This window comes from Buteo buteo, chromosome 4 (assembly GCF_964188355.1).
Source record: "Buteo buteo chromosome 4, bButBut1.hap1.1, whole genome shotgun sequence".
Classification (NCBI taxonomy): Eukaryota; Metazoa; Chordata; class Aves; order Accipitriformes; family Accipitridae; genus Buteo; species Buteo buteo.
In genome coordinates this window covers 44,562,394-44,588,851 of record NC_134174.1, presented here as the reverse complement: position 1 = coordinate 44,588,851, position 26,458 = coordinate 44,562,394, and the positions used below count along the sequence as shown (strand labels likewise).

At 35.9% G+C, this 26,458-nt stretch overlaps 1 protein-coding gene across 5 annotated transcripts in view; it reads left to right on the top strand.

Annotated features, from left to right (window-relative positions):
* Window positions 1–26,458, top strand: part of ADK (adenosine kinase) — a 300,352-nt gene that overhangs the window by 201,362 nt on the left and 72,532 nt on the right. For 4 of the 5 annotated variants that reach the window (XM_075025723.1, XM_075025724.1, XM_075025722.1 and 1 more), the window contains one exon: window positions 15,835–16,005. The exons of the other annotated variant lie outside the window; for it this stretch is intronic. In XM_075025723.1, the coding sequence (XP_074881824.1) occupies window positions 15,835–16,005 (171 nt within the window). The remainder of the gene's footprint in view (window positions 1–15,834; window positions 16,006–26,458) is intronic. 5 annotated transcript variants of the gene reach the window in all.

Below are 26,458 nucleotides of genomic sequence, written 5' to 3'. Positions count from 1 at the left end.
AAAATTACTTTGAATTGCTACTTTTTGTTAACTTTCTAGTGGATACTTTTCTACTATGTGGTGATTTTTAGGATGTGAGGTTTTCAGAATAGTTCAGAATTTTATTAGTATGAAATTCAGCAAAGACCATAGACAACTGCGTTGGCTTTCAACTGTGCGAGTTTCCTATATGCTTTTTAACATTAGGTATGTCTTTGGAATGGAGGAATTAAGTAACATCTTTAAGTACAGATTTACCAGTATCTCCATAGTTTGAAGTACATTATTAGCCACTCATTTAATAAAAACTTTCAATATAAAGCTATAAACACTAAAGAATGTTATTCTTACAATTCAGTTCTTTAGCAAAGCTTCTGCTGCTAGGATTTGAAGAGCTAGCTGTGATGAGATCTTTGTGTCTTGCATGTAGTCCTATGGGAGGTTTTGGTGTTTGAACTCCACTGCTAGTTATGATGATTTTCAAACTCAGCCAAAGTGGATATAATAATTCCAGTTTCAGTGCTAACTGAAAGATTTACTGAAATGGGAGTCCAAATATCCAGGCACTTGTACTGAAATATAGCTGTCTTTTACAGTCACAAACACAGAAGATTGTCTGACCAGAAATGGACCTTGCTGAACTAACTGAAATAAAACTTAATGCTTGGGTTTCAGCTTAGGAACAGCTTATCACAAAACATGCACAAACTCAGGGTAAATTTGAAAATTCTCCTTTCAGAATGGAGCTGATGGGAGAAATTTTAATAAAATTGGATACATCTGCAGTGGTATCATATATCAACCAAGAGGCAGACAAAAGAAGTAGGAATTTATTGGAGGAATCCATCTGACTCTTCTTGTGGGCAGAATTACATCTGGCATTTGTGAGGCTGTGCCATTTCCCAGATCTTCACAGTATGATGGCAGACTATTTTAACAGGCCGGGATGTTCATTTGGGAGAGCATGATCTCTGAATAGATACATAATTCAATGTAGTAAAATCAAGGTACAAATGTCCTCAGAACAGACTCTTTTGCCATAAGAAGAATATTCAAAGGCAAATACAAATTTGTAACAGGCAGTCAGAAAAGCAGACAAAGTATTACTGTATCAAAATGCCATACATGCAGAAGATGTTTTATAAAAGTTTAGTTTTTCAAACAGCTCCTTGTCATCTGTATCCTCTTCTCAGAACATAGAATGATTATGTTGGTAATTGTGGAAAAGTGCTAGTCATCAGTGCTGTTAAATATCTAAATTCTAAAATGTATCATACAGTCTTGAAATTGTTGAATATTTTCTAAGGACTATTATTCACAGTGAATATTCTAAAGTTCCTTTGCTCTGAGATTAGAGTGGACAGGGATACGGCAGGGTACATGAGATACAAGCAGTCATCGTTGCAGAGAGTACATGCCAGAAAAGCAACTTCACAGGAAGACTTCTGCAACTCTTGCGCATCTGAATGCAATTTGTCAGAGGTAGGGTCAGAAGACACCTCAGACTCTGTTTCTTACACATATGCCAAAGTGCTGCTGTGCTGCAACCCAGTCTCAAGTCTGCTTTTTCAGCAGCCTGAACCAGACCACAGTATTATTACTCAGCGGTTATGGATGTGCATGAGACTAGATTGCAGTAGTGTTGGATTTACAGAGTTAAGTGCATAGCTTCACAGATCTGAGGCTCTCATTCAAGGAGTCGTGTACTTTCTCTGCTTCTAGACAAGGCCAGGGCTGCAATTTCTAGTAAGTAACAGTAGTTACCTCTGGCTAACCCTAGCAGTTAGGTGACATAAACATATTCTCCTATGATTATGTGTATCAATTTCAAGCTAGGAAGGTGTGGATGAAGCTGACTCTTAACTGGTTCTAGTTCGCACTGGAAGAAATCAGTTGGTTGCTGGCAATAGAAAATCTTGACCCTCTTCATTAGGTGTCTGAAGTACTCATGCGGTCAAGCTAGAGCCTAAAACCTAAGCTAAATCATCATATTCAGAGTAAGTTCTCTCTGTTTGAGCAGTTTTGTCTGTTTTGGTGTCCAGAAGGGAAACTTCCCATCAGACTGCATGTCAAGAAAGTAAATTTCTAAACTCGAGTTCAGCAAACTTTACAAAATCAGGACCAGTTTCACTGTTGGCACAGTGGTGCTCATTTGTAAAAGCTAATGTAAAGCCTATGCCAGCAAGAAATTTATTCTCCTCTTTACATTTCAGTTTTGTGCCCTAGTGACCGATTTAAAAAAATTACCTTTTTTTTTAAGTCTTGGTGCTTCGTAGCATCCATGAAGAATAAGTATATGGGTAGGCACATTAAGGATCAAATTTACCTTCACAGGAGCCACTATCCTACAATAAACAATTTTTCAACAAGTGTCATTTGCAACTTTTATGAAAATCTGTCAGTGTCCATTTCCAGTACAGAGCAACTGTGCTGATTGTGCTGAGAGCTGGAGGAGTTTTGCTGTAGAACTGCAGGAGGAGCTGAATGTGCCTGCGTGGTACTTTCATCTGAGTGACAGGTCAGAAAGTATACCTCTCCAGCCTGCCTGGTGGCTATTTGGGTATGGAAAAAATAAACAAGCTATCCATCTGTTTGTGCATCCTGTTTAAATTATTGATGAGGGCAGGTAATATTTTAAAAAACAATTATTTCCAGTTGTAAATTTTTTGCATTGAGTTTCACGGAGTAAGATTTCCTTACTACAGAAATAGAAAGCATGAAGGGAAAAGGAGTGAAAGGCAGTTTGTTCTTCAAATTAGTACATCTAAATTGAACAAAGCCATCCATTCTGCTGCTTTTGTGTCACTGTTGCTAGATATTAACTTGATAAGGACAGAGTATGTTAAAATGGGGACTGGAAAAAAGTGTTGAACCTTTTTTTTTCCTGGCTGCTTTATCAGACATTATAATGTTTATTGTTGAGATTAAGTACTCTCTGTTCAAGCAGTAACAATTTTCATAGTGGAACAAAAGTAAGCAGCACTCACAAAATTCATTTTAACAAGAAGTATGAACAGAAAGATATGAAAACTATTGATTATGTTGTCTGTGGTGACATACAAACAAAGTGATAACTGTTCACATCTATAAAAGTTGAAGAATGGCAATGTCAGATTGTGCAAAGATTAACATAAGAATCTGACATCTTTCGTGAAAATTTATAATTACATTTGAAGCTTTGGTAGAGATTGGAATGAGGGTGGAATTTTGTCAAGTAATTTTTGCTGTTGCTCGTGTCATTACCAACTACTTAACCCTTTGATTAACGACAATTATTGCTATGGATAAATGAGATTACTGAAGAGGGGAATATGTTGTCCTGTGATTTATAGCAGTATTGAAACATCTATTTCAGAAGCGAGCTTCTTAAGTTTAGTTTTGTTTTGCAGAAGGTGTTCTAAGTAGCATCATACAGATATTGCTCTCGGGGAAAATTTTGTGAAAATAGCTTGTGTGTGTCTCCACTGCCCTTTCTGAAGAAAATTAGAGCTCTGAGTATCAGAAAGTTGAAGAAATGTAAAATATTTATCCCTGGCTTTGGAACTCTGGTTTGGAGGTACCATCATCGCTTTATTTTCCTGTTATTTGTAGAAGTGTTTGATACCACTCTGCCAGCATTTGGTTTCTTACTAGACTCCTGACTGGGCTGGACCATAGATGTTGATGAAGAGGCATTGCAGGAGCAGGAGTAAAGAGGCAATCCTTGATTTCCATGGTTTGCTGTTTTGAAGAGAGAGCAAGCTTCAATAAATACCAAATCATCAGGCTTTCCTATATTTGAAGGCATGTCATTGATAGGGATAAATACAAATATATCAAAAAATTGAGACAGAGACTTTCCATGTTTGCTTTGAGGAGTGCATGCTGCATTTTACTTTGACATGGACCAATAATTGTCATTCCCTAAAATGAGTTTATTTATTATACAGCTCCAAAATGTTCTAGTTCGGCTGTTTAAAAAGTAGAAATTATGTTTATTTAGCATAAGGAATGGATCTAAACTCTCAGAACTGAGGAGGTGATTTTGAGAGATCCCAACTTCCTTTTCTTATAAAAGCACTAAAACATGAGCTTAAATGCTGATTTAAAAAGGAGTACTTTTTCATTTGTCTTTATTTATGTGTCCAGTATGTCAAAGTTATTCATTGATATTCTGATACAGAAAATCATGGTTATAATGTATAAATTAGCACACAAGTTAACACTATTAAATACATTATGATAGCTTTAGTATCTATTTTTCTTATTCTCTCTGTTTTCAAGGACACAAATTAGATGGGCAGAGATTCAAGTAAAGGGCAAAAAAGAGCAGGGAACATTTTTTCATCATTAATATTCTTGTAGCAGAGCTCATTCCTGTCCAAAGGACTGTCTACATATAGGGCTGTAGGCATTATTAAGATCTCATTGACCTCATAATTTGGAATTCAAGGAAGCTCCATGTGAAGTTGAAGGGCTGCAGGCGGACCTTAACCTCTAAGGTATTATTCTACTCCTAATGCATTTACATGGTTCATTTGCAAAGTGTATACATTTTTGTGTGTTTATTTCAGGGTAAAATAGCTAATGTCCTACATGATTGTTAGAGGTATCTGCAGTATCTGGGATGCTCTGCTCTGAAATACTCTCTTGGAAGCTGATAGAACATGGGAGGATATATGCTTTGTCCACATATTTTTTTGTCCGTATTTTTCAAATATGCACAGATCTAGTATATCATAGACTTCTAGAATAATTCAGGTTGGAATATGTTCAGTCATTTTGACTATTTCTAATGATATTCTAATGTTTGACCCCTATTGTGAAAATTCTTTTTCCATGTAAAATTTCTTCAAGTTCTATATTCTATATTCTGTTTCTATAAAATTCATGTGAGTTTCAAAAGCAGTTTGCATTATATGATTTCAAATACAATTTTTTAGAGCATAAACTCATATAAATCTATCTTCTTTTTTCCTGTACACTTCAACATTTCAAGAATAAGCAAATTTAATTAAACCAGACAAACTAATTTGGGCACTAACAAATAAGAGAGAGTTGGTTCAGGGGGTTAGGCCTATCTTCCAAAACTAGACTTGCCATGTTGGAAATATCTCCTTGAATGTAACTTTTTTTCCATAAAGTAACAGTTTTGGAGGCTTAAGTGTGTCCTAAGAAGTCACTAGTTACCAGTTACCAGTGATTTTCTTAATTGTTATTTGTATTCTGCTTTGTTATTCTTTATCTGTAAATTGATTTGGAACTAGAAATTCTCACTTACGTGACAGTTTATGAAATCCATTTGTCAGTCATACATTAAGTAGAAAATACTGCCCATATGTTTATATTGTTGCAGAAAAAAAGGTATAACATTACACAGTATTTTTAACATCGGTAGCATGTAATCCTACCATCAAAAATTGCATCACAATGTATATATGTGAGCAGCTTCATTCACTATTTCCTGAATTACATGTTGCCAGACACTAGTGTTTTTAATGGAATATCTGTGATTTGCAAGTGTTCCTATCAGAAGCTGTACGTCATGTGAACATTCAGTACTAAGCACACTGTAACGTTTGCAGAAGGGACCTGTACCCCATTGAACTTGGATACCTACTTACGAAGTCTGAGAAGCTGCATGGGGGCATTATGCTTCTAAGGTGGCTAAAGGGGTGTTGTCACAGGCCACACATTCTTAGGGAACAAATAGGTATTTGCTCACTAAGTTTCAGGGCTTTCCTGTTCTCAAAATCATTTTACTTGAAAGCTCAGAGGTATTCTGCATCAAGAAAGGTTAGTTCATTGCCATAGGCTGACCACCTAACTTGATCTTTTATTGTTTTTAAAAATACCACACATTTTAATTGAATGGAAAAAAATGTTTGCTCAGTCATAGCTCATGTATCTGTAGTCTGATTTTCTATAAAGGTGGGCAGATAATATGACAGGATGGAAAATATTCAGTAGAAAACTAGGACTTTAATTTAGAGTTTTCAAGCATCTTGAATAGCAGTGCAAATTGAAGCCCCTGAAACCTGCTACTCCCACAATAATATGACATTGGAGAAAATAGTGTCTCAGCAGAGAAGTTTCCCCTCAGGTTGTAAGACCTGGGAGTAAAAGACTAACACTGCTTTCTTTGGTTACAGTAGTGGTCCTGCTATTAAAAGTGGGTTTCTGAGGTGTGAGCTCATGAGTTCATTAGAAACAGGAACTTAATGTAAGTATTATTTGGCTCTAAAAAGCTAATAGGGGTATTCCCCCTGCCCCTTTGAATTTGAAGAAAGTACTCATTCAGACTATAATAATTAATGCTAAGCACTTACATAGCTCATTGTATTCAAAGTGTTCTACAGACAATTATTATTACCCATATTAATTTAAGTGAAAAATATCTTTGTTTAGAGTTTAGCAACTGTCCACATTTCAACCATATTTCTTAATAATTATTAGAATAGCATAGGTCCTGACCCTCATTTATTTGTGTGTTCAGAAACAAATTCATGCAACAGTCTTTATATAATGAAAATTAAAAGGCCAAGCAATAACAATGCTCTTTTAAATAATTAATTTTAATGTGTGGAAATATGAGCAATAAATGTTTTATTGTAAACCCTGATGTGGTAATTAATCCAAGTGATTAGGACCTAGTTGCGTCTTCATAGTAAATGTTATATTTGCTGTGAAAGAAGTTTCTTTGGAATTGTGGTTCTGGGGCTAGAGTTGCGAGAAGAGTGATATTTAAAAGGAAATGTTAACGCACTTACTTTTAAACTTGGTAAGCCAGAAACTGAAAGAAATACATCCTTCATTATTTTGCCAATTACTTTTTTAGTTCTTCTGAGCATCTTATTTTACTGTGCACTTAATTTTATGTAGTAGTGGTGCTTACATTAAATTAAATATATCATAAGGATATGTAGGCTGTTTAAAATCAGCTAGGAAATACCTTAGGGAGTGGGAGAGGGTATTTGTTTTATTCATGATTTACACCTTAATTTGCAAGTAGCAAAAGTCCTACTATTTCATAAAACTTGTCATTACTTTAATGCAAAGAATAAGTGATATTAGTTTCACATAGAAACAATATTAGGTGCATTGGTTGCACTTTGCGTAGCCCTGTTGCACACCAAATGAATTCAGATCACCACACAAACTTTAGAGCAGCTCTGGATTTTCAATAATACAATTTATGGAGTTTGGATGGTTGGGGTTTTGTTGTGTTATTTTTTCCCCAGCAAAATTACATTTTGTAAACACACTGTATGCTTCTGTGGTTCTATATAGAGCTCTGTTTTACCCATGGAGAGTCTGCTTTACTTAAACAAGGACTCAATTAAAGGATGAGTTAGCATTTGAATAGTGCAATAAGCTTCAGAAATCTTTTGTGTTACCTCTTGATCATTTCTTTTTTCTCTTCATACCTACCATGCTACAGTATCAGTGTAGACTTTCTGATGATATGATCTTTATTAGTGAAATAATATGCTCTTTCTTGGGGCTCTTGAAATATATTCTAACAATGATGGTAATGACTTTGATTAATATTTAATCCCCATGCTGCTATGTTCTTATAATTTACAAGATCTCAAAGGTAGTTGGGGGAGGGAAGAAAGGTTACCGCTTAAGTGTTTCAGTATGAGAGTGCTTAGGGAAAAACATACCTATGTTTTATTATACCTTATATCTGTTTCCTAACCTGAATTTAAGTGAAACCTTTCATGACCACGTTGTTGACAGGGAAATCCGTAAGGTATAGAAGTCATGCTGGAGTTGATGTATTTTTCATGGCAGTGGGCTCATTCCTGTATTTGTTTATATTATGTAATAGTCGCATTCCTCTGCATCACCTGGGAATCCTGACACTGTGAGGGCACAGGTATAGCAGTGTATACTAGTATGGAGCAAGAGGTTGGTGAGGATTTTTTTTCCTTTTCTTGTGAGCAGGGGCACTAATATTTATAAATACAGCAGAGCAAGCCCAAATTAGTTTCCCCCTCCACTCCTAAAGTCACAATATTTGTGTGCAAAGTCTCTTGCATGCACACAGCAGAAGAATTTTTATGATTTTTGGGCCATGTAATATTAAAACCAAAATTCTTAAGTAAGCAGTACCGATATGCAAGCTTTGAACGGTTCTCCACAGACTTTGTACAACCATATCAAATAATCTGCATTTTTACAGGATCTTTTGACACCCAGTCAGTCAATGGTGATTATCTACTAATATACCAGTGGTCAGTCATTGTTTCAGTCTTTGAGTGTTCTACCTGTATTTATAAAATAAACCATTGTGCTGATACAAGCACATTTAATTAAAAAGATACTCTCGTTTTTTCTCTTCTTGTTGAAGGCTATTTGAGTAAGCAGGGAATAGGCTTGTTTTAAATGTTTGCTTATAGAGCTTTCAAACAGGATTAACTGTCTAGAGAATTAGAAATTCTCTATGCATTTGTAGTTACATAGATTCTCTCAATTTACTAATATACCATAAATATTATGTACACACCAAACTTGAATGAATTCAACATATGGTTGATGTTTGCATAATTAATGAGATGCCAAATTATATTAATGTAACTAGCCATACACAAAAAAGCAAATGTTGCACAATCATCAAAGGCCTAAATTAACTATACCTTATTCTATACTTCCTGAAATGCTTATTTGCCAGGACAGGGATGCTAGGGTTGTGCTCAAAAGGGTGGAAATTAAGATTGAAAATAATTATCTCATCATTCCAAACATCATAAATAATATAATTACCATTTTTTAGACTTCTGGTCAGTGTTTCATTAAAGAGTAATTGGTATGTCTGAGTCTACTTTTTGGTCCAAACACACTGTTGTCCTCATATTAATAGATGAGTTAGGCAAACCTAATTTTGATAAAGAGTTATTTTAGAAGGATGAAAGGTGAAAGAAACAGTTTCTCTCTTTAATCAACAATTTAACAAATATTTTAAGATGCATTGCTTTCTCAGTAAGGATTAAACTGGTTTTCAGTGAAGAAAAAGTGTGGCAAAGTGTTTTGGGGGTACTAGGAGAAAAGAAGAAAAGTGGCTTGCTCTTTATCATAGCTTGTTTGATTTGCAGCTTATATTTTATTGATGGTAATACCCTATACTTTATAATACCTTTCAACACAGAATTTCATTCTTTTCAGTAATGTTAAGTAATTAAACCTTCCACTAGTTCTGTCAATGGAGGTGTATTTATCATTATAACTATTTTGCAAGTGGGTAAACAGAGGCAAAAAAGGTTGAATTATTAATCAAAGTAATAAAACCTCTAGGTTCCTGTCTCCCAGCTGATGTTTAATACTTCCTCCAAAATTTTGTTATAAATTCAGTATAAATAAAAATAGACATCTCCCTCCCTGAGCTTAATAAACTCACATAAAACCATATGCTGAACTTTAGAGAGAATATAGAGATTTTTTGCTACCTCACAGAGGGGCAGACTTTAGAGAGCTATGTCAAACCATCATCTTAAGATCTTAATTCATCTTGCCAAAATGAGCTTAACTAACTTTGTTTCCAGGGAAATAGGAGATTTTTTTATTTGGAATGACATTTCCCTACACTAAAACTAAGTATATTACTGCTCTCTCGCATATGTGTGTACACCTCCACCTCATTGTTAAAGTTCTAATCTCTACACTCTGCGAGTATACATCTCATAAGTAAAGTCACACAATTATTTTGTGCTAAATATGGCTTGGAAGAACTTCTTGGAGTGTGCTTAATTTAATCGATAGTAATCAGAATTGAAAAAGATTTCCAACTTGTTTAAAATGAAAAAGAAATTGCTAATATATGCATAAAATAATTATTTTCTTTAACATATATATTGGAGGTTTTCTGCTACTGTTGTAATATGATAGATACTAATAGGGCAGCAATCAGAGTTCACTTCAGCAACAAAGAAGCTGTTCAAGTCTGAAAGCAATCCTCTCCTTCTGACATGTTGGCACCATCACAGAGGAAAATGTCACGGTCAATATAAGCACATTTACTGACAGGTTTTTTCCTGTGTTACTGAAAACTGTTTGAAACTTGGCTTTTATCAAAAACAGAAACACTGGCCACTCAGAATGATAAAACAATAGCTTACAGCTTAGTCATTTTCCAGTTATAAAGCAATACTTTCATAAAAATAAACAATGCATACAGGAACAAGCCAAAACAATTACTCAGAGAAATTGTTGCATTCTTGCTATCCTTGCTTCCTGATTTAAAACAACTGTCTCCAGTAGGAACTGGACAAAAAGCAGTGGGTTTTATTTCATTAAGTAACCCACTTGCTGATCACTACAAGATAAAACATAGTTCCAAAATGCAATTGATACTGTGTAGGTGCTTTCTACATTCCTAAATGACCTATTACATGAAGAACTGGTACATAGATTAAAATAACATACATATATTTCACTAATTTACAGACTGAACATTTCCCAAGTGGATAGTTATATAGAGGTTTTGTCCTTCCTAGAAAAAGTAAAAAATTACTTAAAGCACAAGCACCTTCATTAATAAGGGTCATGTTGTTTATTTAATTTGTGGTGTTTTGTTAAAATTTCCGGGGTTTTTTTCCACATGGAGTATTTTAATATCTCTATCATTTGATACCATTCTGTCATATGTCAGTAAGGAAAATAATTTAACAAATAATTTCAAGCAGGAACAGGTTGCAAGTATAAATGCTCAAAACTCAGAGGAAGAGGTCAAGGGTCAGCATGTCTGCTAACTTGACGGTGTTGCACATTCTAAGTGTCGTGCTCAGATAGCTCAGTGTTAAAGATTGTTTTTGAATTGCTCCCTGCTCTTTTAAACTCACATAAATACTAAGACAGATGAAGAGCTTTTGCTCTAATGTTCCAGGAGGATTCCTTCTGGTTTCTGTTCCGAAGGAAGATGATTTTATTGCCTTGTCTCACAGTGGGTGGGACATGGACTGCACCCAGTCTGTGCTCCGTGCAGTTCAGAGGCTAGACAGCAAGAGTCTTTCAGTCTCTTCTGGTTGTAGAGGCACCTGGAAGCCTTGTGTAAGTTCTTCTGTCTGGAGCAGTTACCTAGTGGTTCATTCTCCATCCCAAGAATTGCCATGTGTTGCAGCTTCACTCCTTCCAAGCCCTAATATTTCTGCTAGACTGCAGCAGATGAGGCTGATGGCAGAGCAGAGCTGAGGCAAGTCTCTTCTGCCCACGTGTGTGGCTTGAAGTTCTCTTTGTGTACAGAATATAGGAAACTTAACCAGGTCCAAAAACTCTGACTTGGTTATGTCTGTCATTTAGCAGACCAAGTTCTTTTGGCACCTTAGCAGTCTCACTCTTTTACTGGAACTGCCAGCATACTTGAAGTTAGATGCTTTCCGTAGGGCTTTACTGAATCACAGTATTTATCAGGACTGTCACTATGTAATTGTAAAACTTTCTATGTGCCTGAAAAATTCCACCTTTTAGATGGATGAGAGTGTGATGTCATCATAATTGCATTTTTATGTAAATGCTTGCTATAAAATAATTTTGGATTAAATGATGTGTTTCTTTCATGTTGGCAGAATATAATTCGTCTTAAATGGCAGCAGACTGTTGCATATGTGTTTCTGAAAGTTAAATATTTTGATTCACACTTGCAATTTATTGATTTTACATTGTTACCAAATGGCATTTCAAAATCAGCTCAGAATACCATGGTTCAAAATCCTGTCACTCATATGATAGTTATTTTCATGTAACCCACTCTGCAAATGGGAGTGGCAAGGAAAGAGGAAGAACTAGAAAGAAGAGAGGGCAGATGCATTTTAGTGGGTAGTAGGTTTGAAAACGACCCTAATTTTTATTATCTCTGTATGTTCTTATGCAAACATTGCTTCTGTGCTGTTAAACAATAAGAAATCTGAAATTGCAAAGCTGTTTGTTATCATCTCAGCCTGGATTTTTCTAAATGTACACTAGATCACAGATTTCAGTTTTGGTTTTAAGGGAATACTCACTGGCTTAAAAAAAACATTAATCTTGATCCTCATTGTGCAAACTTTGCATGTATGTAATCCAGACGAATTCAGTGCAAGCACGTTATTTCATGTGAACAAATGATGGCAAGACTTCTCAGTTTGGACAGAACACCTTATACAGAACTATTTCTGCCAAAGCCAGAGTTGTTCTTGCTTCGTGAGGTGCTTCAATACCCTCTGATTCTGTGCTGCTGACACTTTTGACACCCTTAATTTGCTGCCCTCACATCTGCTATAGCTAGTGCTGTATGAGCTTAGTGTAGGTCAGAAGAAACCTTTTGGGTCTGCGTGTGATAAAATTGAGAGAGGTGACTTGCAAAGACAAATCGCTTGTGTGTAAACCCACCAAATCCTTCCAGTAATGCTAGTGTCTATTAAAAAAAGACTTGAGTGTAAAAGACTACCCTATATTCACAGTGCCCTGTGCATCAAAGGTGCATCAAAGAATTCCTGAATATTGTAAAAGTGAGATTAATATGATTTTCTCTCTTGATTTTGTCTACTGCTGTCATGTGCATCTTAATATTGAATTTTAAAAGCTCTTAAGTTACAAACAAGCTACTGTATCTCCCATAGCCATGTGTCTGCAATACACAAATGTGTTTTTCTTATTTCTTCCTTCTTGTTTCTCTTTCTTCCACAAAGAAAATGTTTTTCTCCACCAAAGGACTTTATCTAAACGGAAGGACTGCTTATAGTGCATAAGAAAAATATTGTTGTGTTTTGGGCATGTATACATACAAACGTACATATAAATAATTCAGTCTATCATCCTATTTTCCTGGTGTATGTATTAGTTCAGCCTTGCTCACTGGCTTGTGGTACAATGGTACCTTCCTCCTGGCATAGGAAAGAGGCTCATTACATTTTGAGCAGCAGAAAATAGTGGCACATCATGAAGCAGTAGCATCTGGTATACTCAGTCTCAGTCAGTGCATGCCAAAGGAATACTGTGTGCTGCTAGTATGTACGACAGCCTTTAATGTTTAATAGGTTTTCTTAGTACAATATTGCTGCCTTTCACTTACTTTCACTGCACTGACCAATTACCATATGCCCTTGTACGTACAACATTCTTTCACAAAGATAGATACATACACAATAATTTTGTTTCATATGCAACGTAAGTTTCTCAAGCTTTTGGAATTTCTGTATATTAACTAAGTGTCTCATCCTTTGATTACAGATACTTTCCTCATGGTTTTAAGGTACCTTTGGGTTTTGAGGGTAAAAAGGTTCCCAAAACTCTCAGAAGTAGACTGAGGTGTGTAGGTGGGTATAGAATATCTTCTGAGGGGCCTCTTAACTTTCTTGTTAGTGGGACTAGGACTTCTTGCTAGTGAAATACAAAGTCTTTTATACCAGTGATACCGAGATACACGTATTCTCACACTCAGCGCTGATGTTGGCTAACAGTTAATTGTTAGAGTAGGAGGAGTAGTTGACTTAGGCATTCCTTTGTATATATCTGTCTGGAGGAAAAGCAGTGGCAGCTGCAAGAGCATGCAGGTTGTGCTTCTAAGGAAGCCACAGAGTGACTTTGCTGTGAATCCCAGTGAGATATAAGAAAACCTGTTTGTTTTAGTGGAGTTTATTCCTGTACAAAATTGCAGCATGCTCCAGTAGCATGGTCTGTGGCTTATCTAGTTGTAATTCAGACTTAGGAAGCTGGATTCCTGTAACTATACTGGCCATAGCTGTAATTGGAATTCCACTAAAAATAGAGACAATCTCAATTTAAATACTTAAGGAGGGGAGGTCTAATTAGGTTTCTTTAAACCCAAATCTGTTCAATTCAGATTTTATACATTTTCTTCCTACTTTAATTCCACTGTGTGAATTGTACTGCTACAACCTTTTTTTGTATTGCTATAACTTTTTTTTGCAAAGAAATGTTATACTTGGCAAAGAGTTCTCATACACACAACTCTTAATTTCTAGATGTTTTAATGTCAAATAGTTATTTAAATAAAAATATAAAAAACTCTTGGAAGAATGCAATTAAATGGCAAAGTGATTTTTAGGAAACCCAGAAGACAGAGCTGTAGCCTTTGAGAGTTCCCGGCCTTTACTTTGGAGGATCTGAAAAGCAAGGTCTCCTATCTGCATCTCAGTACTTTTATCTTTCCTTTCCAAGGAAAAGGGAGTTGGATGCAGGCCTGAGTTAGATCTCACGGGGATAGTGTTCTGTACCTTAAATTACAGTCAGATGTATTTTAGTTCAGATTAAGTTTTCAGCCTAAAATTGGTAAGAAGCCTAATTATTTGACCAGGTTACTATTTACGTAGACCACTGTATAGCAATCTGTGATTTATCCACAACTGGCAACATGTTAGCCTTGAAAGGTTTTTATTTTGTGTTTGGAACAGTTTTTTAAAAATCCAACTCTGTTCATTAAATGAAAAACTAAAAGATGGCAGAGATTGCTATGGAGACAAGATGTTATATAAACTGTTCATTTTAATTCTTCAGAATGTAAAAATAGCAAAGAAGCTTGAATGTTTACAGGCTTCCAGTCGTTCAAGGTACTGAGTAACTCCACAAGATGCAAGGCATCCTTGCACCCTTTGGACTTTTATTGTCCTGTAGTGAATCGTGCCCAGATTTTGAAATCGCTCATGTATTTGTTAGACTGGAGAGCGTGGAGTAAGGAGAAATAAACAGAAAGACTTTCTAAGTCGTTTTTAATCTGTAGACTCTTCATTACGTTATTTTTTCTAGTGAGTAGAATGCCTAAGATGATCTGTTAGCTGAAGCATGCAGGATGAAAATACAGATATTCCATGATCCAAAGACATAACAATATGGATTAAAACTGGAAAATAAGACTGTATCACCATTATACATTTTAGAGTGTCATGGTGGTGATGTTACAGATAGGACTGAGATGCTGTCTTATTTATCAGACCCTCCTCAAAGTTGTTTGTTACTGTGCCTTAGACATTATCTCTGGCCTTAAATTTAACACTTGCTGCTCTTGCTTGAAAATTACTATTACTCACTGAGTTTTGAGAACAGTGAAATTGCTTTTAGGATCATAAAAGTGAAACATACAAAATTTAATTAGTGTAAAGACTAAGCCTTTGTCTAATTAGTAGATTAATGAAACTGTAGGGGATCTTTACATAAATCCTGGAACACGTGTGGTTGAGGTAACTGTCTGTAGTGCTAAACTCAAAATGGCAACCTTGAACCGTGCTTCCTACAGAGGCGAAATAGGCATCCACAATTTAGTAGACACGTAGTAATTTCTGGTTGAGTTCTGTTTATTTGGTTTCACAATTGATACTTGAATGTTCATATTCAGAATAAAGAACAATACTTTTGGGAAGGGGGGAAATAAATTACATGTACAGAAAGGTGAAAACACCTAGGTTTTTCCTGCAAAACAGTAACAACTACTACAATGACAGCAACTCAACATATTTATTATAAACAAGGTAATAATTTTTCAGGCAAGGGATTTCAGTAATCTCCTAGCTGTGTATAGAGCCATCGTACTGAACTTTGGAATTAAGCAGCACAATCTGATTGACTCTGTTTACTAAAAAGGGGTGTTTAGAATTATATCACCTTTTAAAATACAAACATTAGTCTCAGCTGCCGTGGGAAAGTGTACTACATGGAATGCAGAGGTAGGGAGTTATGTTTAATTTTGGAGGGCTGTGATTCTAGGCATATGCAGAATCTTTGTCACCTTCATAATACCTTAATGGAAAGGCAGTATTATCCAGAAGTTTTTATCTGTGCACGGGTGTGGCAAAGGTGGGTTGGAGGAGACCTGGAAGCAGCATACTTCATGTGGTTCCTAATGTGAAATTAGTAACATACATTGATTTGTTTGGATGCTTGCAGGGATTCTTCCTGACAGTGTCACCAGAAGCAGTATTAAAAGTGGCTGCTCAGGCTTCTGCAAACAACAAGATCTTCAGCTTGAATCTTTCTGCACCATTTATTAGCCAGTTCTACAAAGAGCCTATGATGAAAGTCATGCCTTATGTTGACGTCCTTTTTGGAAATGAGACGGTGAGTCTTAAGAAAGCAGTTAAAGTATTTATATCTCTTACACCTAGCTGTTTGTGTCTAGGAGCCTGCTTCTTGGTTCTCTGTTATTTATGGAGAGAGACTGACCATGTGAAGTGTCACTAGAAAATGAAATCCACAGTCACAGGACTGTGATATTTCAGTACATGCCAGAGATGTCACTTGGCCTGTTAGAGTTTTACAACTTGTTCATTCTAGTGTAGAGACACGTGAACAATTTACTCTAGGTTAAAAGAGAAAATATCCAACACATTGGCTGCTTTGTAATAACTGTCCATGTGCATGATGAAGACGACTCTTTGAGGAGAAAACTAAGAAACGGTTAATTGGTTTAGAAGGTTCTCAATGATTTTATGGTAGATGGACCAATTCTGCCTGGAAGTCCATGGTGATAGACCAAATGAATTAAAATTTCACTCATGGTAGTGCTATCACTTTTTGATTTTTTTTTCCACTTCAGAAAGTGCTTTTAAATATTTATTAGTTTGCTCAGCAGAAAAAAGTTTTAAAAAGCCTTGGAAAGTGTGACACACCTAAATGGAGCATGGGCTTGTCTCTCGAGGTAACTACATTAGTACAGGAAAATTCTGGAAAAGCGACTTATTCCTGTTGGTGGTTATTCCTGATTGTGACACAGGGAGTTGCACCAACACAAGTCAGTTTTTACACTGTTGTCCACATTAGGGGCTAGCATTGTTACAGATACAGGACTTCTAAACCAAAATAGTATTTTTAAAATGAAGAAAATTGCTATGTTTTTAGATGCAGTAGGATAAGGAAAACCTTTTTAACTATAGTTAACGATACAGAAGTATTTTCCAGACATTTTGCTGCTATTGCCAATTGTTACCTTTATTCTGTCTTTAACTATACAGTCCTTCACAAAGATGCTACTGAATATTTTGATTAAATAACAGTATAATCTCAACAAAAAAATCTTGTCAGATTTCACAAATTAAGTAATAGCAAGTCTAGTCATTGTTTGGGTGGAAGGGCTTCATAGAAACTTCTGGGCTTAAACCTTGCTGGTCTTTTATATAAATATTGTCCCATTGACCTGTTAGGAGAATTCAGATCACAGTGGTTCATTAGATGGTGTTTTTCAGAAGATAAAACATAGGTTGTTACTTTTTGTGTATTTGTGCTCTTTATAAGCAATAGTCCACTGTACTGGTGACATTCCAATTTTAGAAATTATATTCAGACTACCTTTATTTCCCCTGCCATTTCAGTTTGCTATGGTATTATTCACCTGCTGTCATAAAATATTGTATAGGACTGTTGTGTGTATTAAAGTTGAAAGACACCCTGCATTTTCTGTGTATAAATTCTGAAGCATTTTGGTATCTTTCAGGGTAAGATCATCCTTAAACTTGGCGGTAGGACATATATATATTCAGAGTACCAGCCACTTATGATTTGTTACTTATACTAATCAGTTGAAACCCTGGTCATTTTTTAGTCTTTGTTTTCTGATAGATAAGCTGGCCATTGCTGATTTTGAGTTGTTGAAATGCTGTTTGCAGTGGTTTATTCTCGTCTTTCTGTGTGACTTGAAACCACACTCTTGGCATGGTGTGCTTCTAATTTTTTGGTAGCTGCTGTATCTTGTGATTGTCAGTATTTCTGCTCTCTGCATATGGTTTGTGGTAAAGAGTAGTTGCAAAACTCAAGAGAAGCTCATTCTGACATTTGTTGCCTTCTAGTAGCTTCCTCCTTTGTTTTTGTTATTGCTTTTTTTCTCCTATATTCATTTAATCTAAAAGTACATTCAGGACTTATTTGTGTTTATGTATGCCTTGATGGGCAATGAATCACTTCAGCTAGCCAGCACCAAATTTTTGCCCATTTACTGTGACTTCCTTTTGCTTTTTGCTACATTTTCCATCAGTTTTGCTAGTTTAGTTAAATACTGAAAGTGCATAAGTTAACATATAAGCAAGGCATACTAAGTGGTGTGGTTGTTAATTTATTAGTACAAACAATAACTCTTAGACATAATTTTTATTCTTCCCTATATTTATCTTCGCTCCACATTATAGACTGATACAATTTTATTGTTAAGCAGAGCTGTTTATTTTTTGAGTAATGCAAAAACACCCAAGAGCAGCAAAATTCCAAATTGCTGCTATTCCTAAACTAAAAACAATTGGCAAATTGATTTTAAATTACATCTTCTACTTAAAAATTTACATCTGAATGGAGATTGGTTATTTCAAGTTTCATCCAGATGGTAATTAAAATGGGCAAGTTACAAACCTCTCAGAATAAATGTTCTAGTTTAGAATGTAAATGCCAGCACACCCTTAACTGCAGTGGAGACACCAAATGCTGGGATAACTACTCAGTACATGTATTGGTTTCAGCATTTCCTCAGTGACCACTGGTGTTTTGATCATTTGTTTAAATCCCTTTTATAACTAGCCACACATCTTGCCTGGGATTTTTGATACTTATTAACTGTACTTCATATAATAAATTTGGTACAGAACATTCAGAATAGGAATAATTATATGTTCGTTGCTGCTAACCAATTAGGGCCATTCTGCAGTCATTATCTAGCAATACACGACTGGAGAACTTGATTATTGTCATTGCTTTTAATTTTTATTAAATTAAGGTTTTTTTAATAGTGTCATTTTGCAAATGGTTCTTAACAATAATACCTTCCAAGCTACCGTAATCACTGGATAATTAACCTGCCAGGATTAAGCACACTCTACTTTGCCTCAGGATGCTTAACTCTCAAATAAGGTCAGTTATCTCCTGATGATAACTGCTTTGTCACAAGTTGCTGCTTAATTCGTCTGTAAAAGCTCACCTTAGAGTACATATTTTACAACTCAAAGTAACTTTCGGTAACAGAATGGTCAAAGGAGTGAAAGCTTTTAAAATTACACCTCTACACAGTGTTGTGGAATGTTTCCTACTCAGCAATTACACTAGGCAAGTAAAGGAGCCTAAATTTGCATATATTTCTTTCCCAGTTAGGGCTAAAGCTTGATGTCTCTGATATACTTGACCCATCAAAGTCGATAATGGGCACAGGAATCTGAACTCAATTTCCAGTCTCCCCAAAAGATGTGTGTTACAATGGCATCTCCTCAGGGAAGGAACTACTTCTGGGGGGAACGGTCTGTGTATTTTGGGACGTGCAGCTGGATAGCAGTTTCTTTTCTGTGGAGGTTTTCAGAATTCAAGGGATGCTACAAAGCTTTCACATGATTCATCCCTGCATATGGCAGTCATTCATGACTCAGAGGAATATTTATTAAGATATTGATGTTGTAAAGATCTTCTGGGTTCTCTTCCTACATGTAGGCAGGACATTGCTGAGAAATTTTAGAATTTAGAAACTTTAGATTTACAGACATGCTGAGCTCCTCATCTATTGCTTTACAAGAAATGTAACCAAAGAATATAGCTTGCAGTATACAGTCTACAGCGATCAGTAGAAGTTGAGGAGGTTATATAAAAGAGAAATCATGGATTTTTCTAAAGCACGAATATAATAAAGAAAACTATGAAAACAATTATTCTTGGAAATTAGATCCTCTTCCTCTCTAGTGTAAAGAGCTGTTACTTCTAAACACCCAGTCTCTGTACAAATTAATTACAGGATTGTAAGCTGAAGTTCTGCAAAGACAGATGCTTCTGCAAGCGCCTTGGGAAATTGATGCTGGTGTGACAGCAAATGTGCTGAAAAGAAAGACGGTTGCGTGCAAGACTTCTGTCTTTTAAAAAGCAATGACAGTATCTTTAGTGGTGGTTCTGGAGTTATGAATCCTGAGCTTTTAAAAAGACAGGTGCCTTTGTATGCAATAAGATATCAAACGGGTCTTGTCATCATTTCATCTTACAATTATACCAAAATGGTATATTGTGCCTCCTTAATTTAAAATATTTTCAAGTGAAGTATCAAATACTAACATAAGCATCCCTGCAAATATATGTGGTTTGGACACAGCCTTTAAGAACCTATATAAGCCTTTATAAAGGCAAGTCTCTTTAATGACATGGAAAATTCTCTTTAATGGCAAGGAAAAACAATAAATCTAAAACTGATAACAGTGGTTAACATGCTCCTGATTTTGAACTTGCAGTCTGTCTGTAGTTTTGTGCTTATTTTAACTAGGGGAGCGAATGGAAATGCTGCTAATTTTTCTGGCATAAAACCATGTTCAACACCTAAATGACAGTTTCCAAACAAATTGGTCTATTCCCTTTCTATAACCTATAATGCATGTTTGTAAACAACTTTTACTCTATGTACTTTGATATATTACATTAAGATATGACACTACTGACAACCTTCAGTCCTGCCTGCAAATCTCCTCTACTGGATTATCACCTGGGACCCGACTGATACCTGCTGGCTTAGGAACCTGCCCACAGGTCACAAGAATCTTGAATGAGACATAATCACTTTTGTAAGATAAATGAGCCTCATGGTGATTCTTTTTAAACTAGTGTGCATTCATAATGGCATAACTGAATTGATCTGAATTTACACCAGTGTAGTTGCTACTGTTTATAGACCTAGCAGGTAATTTTCTACACTACCTGAATGTCCTTTCACAATAGTGAATTGTCTGATTCTGAGGAAACAATTAAGAGGTAAGGGACAGGAGAAGGTCGGGTGGCAAATGTAATTTGGTGTGTGGAGGAAGGGACATACAGTTTGACTTTCAAGAAATAATGAAAGGGAGACAAACATTTCAGCCTGTTCCTCTGTATCACATGGGGCCAAGAAGTAAGGAACATAGCAAAGGATGGCTGGTCATGCCATAAATATCACCAAATTTATGTTTATGTTTATGTTTGAAGTATTTTCAAGTAAGCATTTAAAATTATTTTTTAATGTTTCAAATTATTAGTAGAAAGTAAATACTAGATCATATTTGAAACTGAGTATCTTGAAGAGGCTCATTTTACTGTACTGCTAACTTGCATGTATGTTATGTAAAGAGCCCTTAAGAGACATTGAGTTTTGCTTTTTAGCTTACTGGAACTGGTCCATATTGAGGGGTTATTTTCAGTCAGTGGTTGTTTGCAAGCTATCTTCCGTGTGAGTTCAACCTCTACCTTCAGCTCTACATCTTTACTCATTTTGAATTAAGTTTTCAGAAACATTAATCATCTTAAATGAAATTAAGTTGGGTGTCAGTGTTTTGCATTTCAATTTATATGCCAGTATTTTCCTTTTCCTTATGCTTTCAGTTCTCAGAAATTTGCCCCACAGGTGAGGGTAATTATCTTCATTTCGCAGGCTGAGTGAGAGACTGAGGTTTGCACAGTGTCCTACAGGGAGTCTGCAGTTAAGTTAAAAATCATAGTCAGATATTCTGACCCAGTTTATTAAATACACATGGGAAAAAAATTTGTAAGGAGACATCTCATCTTCTCTTCTATTTTAACAGGTAGAGGTTTTTAAGGTCAGCAGCTGCTGGTGTTTGCTTTTCTAAACTGCAGTAAACAGATAGCAATTTCTTTTTATAAATCCTACATTTAAGATTTCTGCAGTCTTTGGAGGGAGCCTGGGAATTAAAAATTGTAATTCCGAATAGAGGAAAAATAAATATTATTTTTCTTTGATCTCTGTAGAATTTTGACACTTTTTTCCTGGTGCAGGTGTTGTGGTTTCAATTATGGGAAAGCTATGGCATTGTAATATTGCTGCTTAATTCATAGAATTAACTTTCTCAGTATTGGAATATCTAATAAATTGTGGCCAACTGTAGAATGAGAGGGTCTCTAGCACAAGGGAGGTTGATAATGTCAATGGCATATTGTAAAGATGTGCTGTGGGAAGGATGCTGAAACAGCCCAGGGCTATTTCAGCTGCAGACACTGAATGTGCCTCTCTGTATCTCTACTCTTCCTCCCCCCCCTCCCTTGTGAACTGCAGTGGCTCTCTAAGATAAAATGCTTTTAAATAATTTCCCAACCTTGCAGACGTCTTTGATAAAAGCCCTGTTATCTGAAATGATATGAATCACTGTGGAGTTAATCATACCTTATACAACAACATATTTTGTTGTGATTCATCCTGTTTCAATTAATCATCTTATTTATCTACATTGTCTCAGCTGCTGCACTGAAATTCATGAGTAATAAGCAAGTAATTATTTTGGTTTACCTAGTATAGAGTTTACCTAGTACATTATGAATGAAAGGAAAATCAAGAGCCAAGTATTTAAATTTATACTTAGTGCTGCTTTCAGCTAATGTCTAGCTATTTAAGCACTTTCAGAATTCTATCTCAAAAATGGCTTTCTTTTTTCCTGTTACAGAAAACAAGCAGGTATTTAGAAGAGAAGCTTATACTTTCCAACATTCTTCACTTCTTAAAACTAAAAATATTTTGTGGTAGTCTCTCAGAATGCTTAGGGATATTTATCCTTCCTTGTGCTATGCAGTGTTGAAATACTTTTAAGATTGTGAATACTGGAGAGAGCATAGCACAAGACAGAACATGTCCTGCAATAAGGGAAGTCAGGTTTCACTGTATTTCAGCAGCTTGTGTTTTACTGAAGGTGATTGATAACCCTTTTCACTTTGTAGCACTTCCCAGAGCATCTCATAACACTTCATAAACATTAAAGCTCAGAATAAACCAATAAGGTGGGTGTGTAATCTTGTCTCTGTTTTACAGGTGGACAATTGAGAGGTTATTTGCCCAAGGTCATACAGAAAGAGTAGAGCCAGGAACAAGCAAAATCAAGTTCTAACTTTTTCTTCAGTTAGTGTCCTGAAATGTTGTCAGCTGCTAGATACATCTAGGACAAAACTCACCTGTCTGGAGGAAAAGACCTACAGAATTTGGTGTTCAGTTTTTAGTGTAATAGTAATATATGTCTCTGAAAGCCTTTTAAAGGTGAACTGCATACGCATTTTCAACAATCAGAGTACTAGGGCAAAAACATATAATATAATACAAATATATAATGTAAGAGCTGCGAAAATAGGAGTATGAATAAAATTTAGTTACACAGTTGATTAAAACTAGAAGAATGAAGGCAGAGATGTTCACAAGAACTTCTTTAAAACAGTGTAAATCCAGAATAATTTAATTTCACAGAGATATTTGCAGATAACAATGCAGGTAAAATACATAGGTTTCAATAAAGGTTTTGTTTTCCAATCTAGCTAAGGTCTATTCACTGACTCCACGTTTCAAGCTCTATTTGGGGCAGATGTAGCCAGTTTCTGATTCAGAGCATTGTTAGATCATGCTAAAGCCTTTTAGGCCAAAACACACAGGCGATTCTCCTCCTGTTACAGTCCTTACAGTGAATTGTAAGGCTGCAGTGCCATGTTATCCCCATGGATAACATCTAAATGTGAGCTCATGCAGACTTCTCTCACCTGCCCTCATCACATAGTCTCATCTGCCCCCTTTAGTCAGATTTAGCAAATTTTATGTCCATAGCAAGAATGAGTTCTGTGGGCTAGGTTACTATTGAATCACTGAGGCAGTCCAGCTTTCCCAGGTGTCATGGTTTAACCCCAGCCGGTAACTAAGCTTCACACAGCTGCTCGCTCATTCCTCTCCACCCAGTGGGATGGGGGAGAGAATTGGGGGGGGGGGGGGGGGGGGAGTAAAACTTGTGGGTTGAGATAAGAATGGTTTAATAAGACAGAAAGGAAGAAACTAATAATGATAGTAATAATAAAATGACAATAATAATAATAATAAAAGATTGGAATATTCAAAACAAGTGATGCACAATGCAATTGCTTGCCAACTGATGCCCAGTTAGTTCCTGAGCAGTGATCCCCCAGCCAGCTCCCCCCAGTTTATACACTGGGCATGATGTCACATGGTGTGGAATACTCCTTTAGCCAGTTTGGGTCAGCTGTCCTGGCTGTGTCCCCCCCCAACTTCTTGTGCCCCTCCAGCCTTCTTGCTGGCTGGGCATGAGAAGCTGAAAAATCCTTGACTTATTCTAAACACTACTTAGCAACTACTGAAAACGTCAGTGTGTTATCAACATTCTTCTCATACTGAATCCAAAACATAACACTATACTAGCTTCTAGGAAGAAAATTAACTCTATCCCAGCTGAAACCAGGACACCAGGCAACATGATCACTAGATCTGACTAGATGAGAGGGTAATACATGGTCATACAGAGGACTTTGAAAAAGAAAGCCTGATAATCTCTCTGTTTCATCTGATCTAACCAGTCTATATTGTTTGGGTCTCCCAAGCAATATAGGAAAGAAACACAGCTGGGGACATTGTCTGACTTAAAAATTTTATTTCTGTGTATAGTATTTACAGCAATATCCTTTTTAATCTTGACTTACGTTATATATGCAGCCACTTGATACAGTTTTATCTGCAGGTATTTAGATGAATGTTATTATGTTGTAAAGTTCTTGGACAGAGGTTTTTCTATAGAAGAGCTTGTATTTGCCTAAGAAGTATGTATTGGTGCTTCCTGTGTTTACAAATTTGAGTCCGCATAAAGGGTACTTGAAAGAGAAGAAAAGGGAAGGATAGTCAAGGAGCCAGTAGTAAGTCTGTGATGGTGGTCAAAACCCTGTGATCATATATTGTAGGTCTGGAGGCTGCTCTAAACTACTCTAAACTAAACTTTTCAAGAAAATACACAGTATACCGTAACAAAAGCAGAGACTAAAAGTAGATGTGTTTTTCTGTCTGTGTGAGTGCAAATGTTTTAGTAATTATTTTAATACTGAAGCTGCTTAAGAAAAATATGTACAAAATGCAAATGTTTAGTTGTACAAAAGTACGTTGAAAGTGCATTAGAACGGCTTTTGATTTTTGTTTTTAAAACTGTTTTATAAGGAAACAGTTTGAAAACATAGTTTAGGGGGTTTGGCATAGAATTGGCAATATCTTTCAAAACTACTGTTTCAACCCTGTTTCTTTTCTCATGTTATCTTTCTCTATCAACACCTTCCTTCACCCTGCTTATATAGCTCAAATAATATTTTTATTCCTTCAGGAGAGTTTCACATCTGATTAGAAATCTATTAAGTAGTCTCATTTTTCTGACTTTCTTCAACAAAGAAGAGCAAAACTAGGCATTTGAACCCTTTTTTCTTTCCAACTAGTTATATAATCTTCTGTCACTGGGATTCCTACTGTTTGTAGATTTTATAAGAATAAATGTAACCCACTGATGTTTTCTTAAGACTACTAAAAAGGTGCTATGTGTAAGTAAACAATGCAAAAAGATTTTTCCTTCATGCATTGGCAGATATGTTGAAGGTATTTAGAACTGACTTCTGCTAAACTGTTATTGATTAAAATCTGTATTTTAATTTTTAATTAGAATTTAGAGTTAAGACATTAGACCTGATAATACTGGGCATTTTCATGGATTAAATTTACTAATTATACAATTAAAACATAATTTGTCCCTCCTATAAATGGCATTAAAAGGAAAGCTAAGTGTGCACTATATTGTGAAGCATATGCAATGGGTCATAAATATATGTAAGGGTTGCAAAAATATTTTATTAATTTCTAAATAGTTTTTGAAAGAGTTGTCAGAAACTTAGGAGAAGAGCTTGGAAAAGGAGTAGAAAAGAATACAGTTGCAGCGTACCTAAAGTATGTGAAAGATACATAAAAGCATCCATGGTTTTCCCAAAGGTATTAATTGATCCCTAAAACCTTGCCTTATTTATAAACATAAGCCACCCCATTTACAACAGCCTTTGGGTGATAATTTTGCAGCCACATGAAAGTGTCTCCTTAAGCTATATTTTGAGGTTTAGTGGTCATATTCTGACTTACAATACCATTTGTTTAAATATTGACCTCTAAGGGAAGCAATGTGGAGAAATTGCTTTGCTATAGGTTTTTGTTCTAAGTTAACAGAACTCATCTGTCCTGGTCACTATACTTTTTTTTTTTTTTTAATTCTCCACAGAAATGATCTACTAAACCTTTACTGTAGTAAAAGTACTGCCAGCACAAACGTGATAAGTAACAATGTCAAAATGTTGCTCATTAAGTCCTCAGACCCTCATCTGCCACCTTATATTCCATGTCAAAACCAGCAACCTATGCAGTCACAATAGGGAAACATGCATATACGAGTCATTTGCTTCCCATGCTAAAGTAGTTTCCAGGTGAAGAGGCTTTCTCCTCTAAAGGAAAGAATTGTAGCAGTCTGATGGCTGGGATGGTAGAAATTTTGAAATATATAAACCTGTCTGTTTCTTGGTTGTTTCTAGCTGTGTAGAGGGGGACCCACTACTCTGAATTTGGAATTCAACAAACAATTGTATTCATCATCCTCAAGTTATTTCATTCAGAGGCAGCAGTTTCACAAGTTTCTTCTTCCCAACCGCAGCTAAGGAGAAGGACTTCCTCACCACCCTTACAAAGGAAGCAGCCATCAGCAACTCCTTCTGGTCCGAGCCTTAGAGCTCGGAGCCAGCTGGTTCTCCC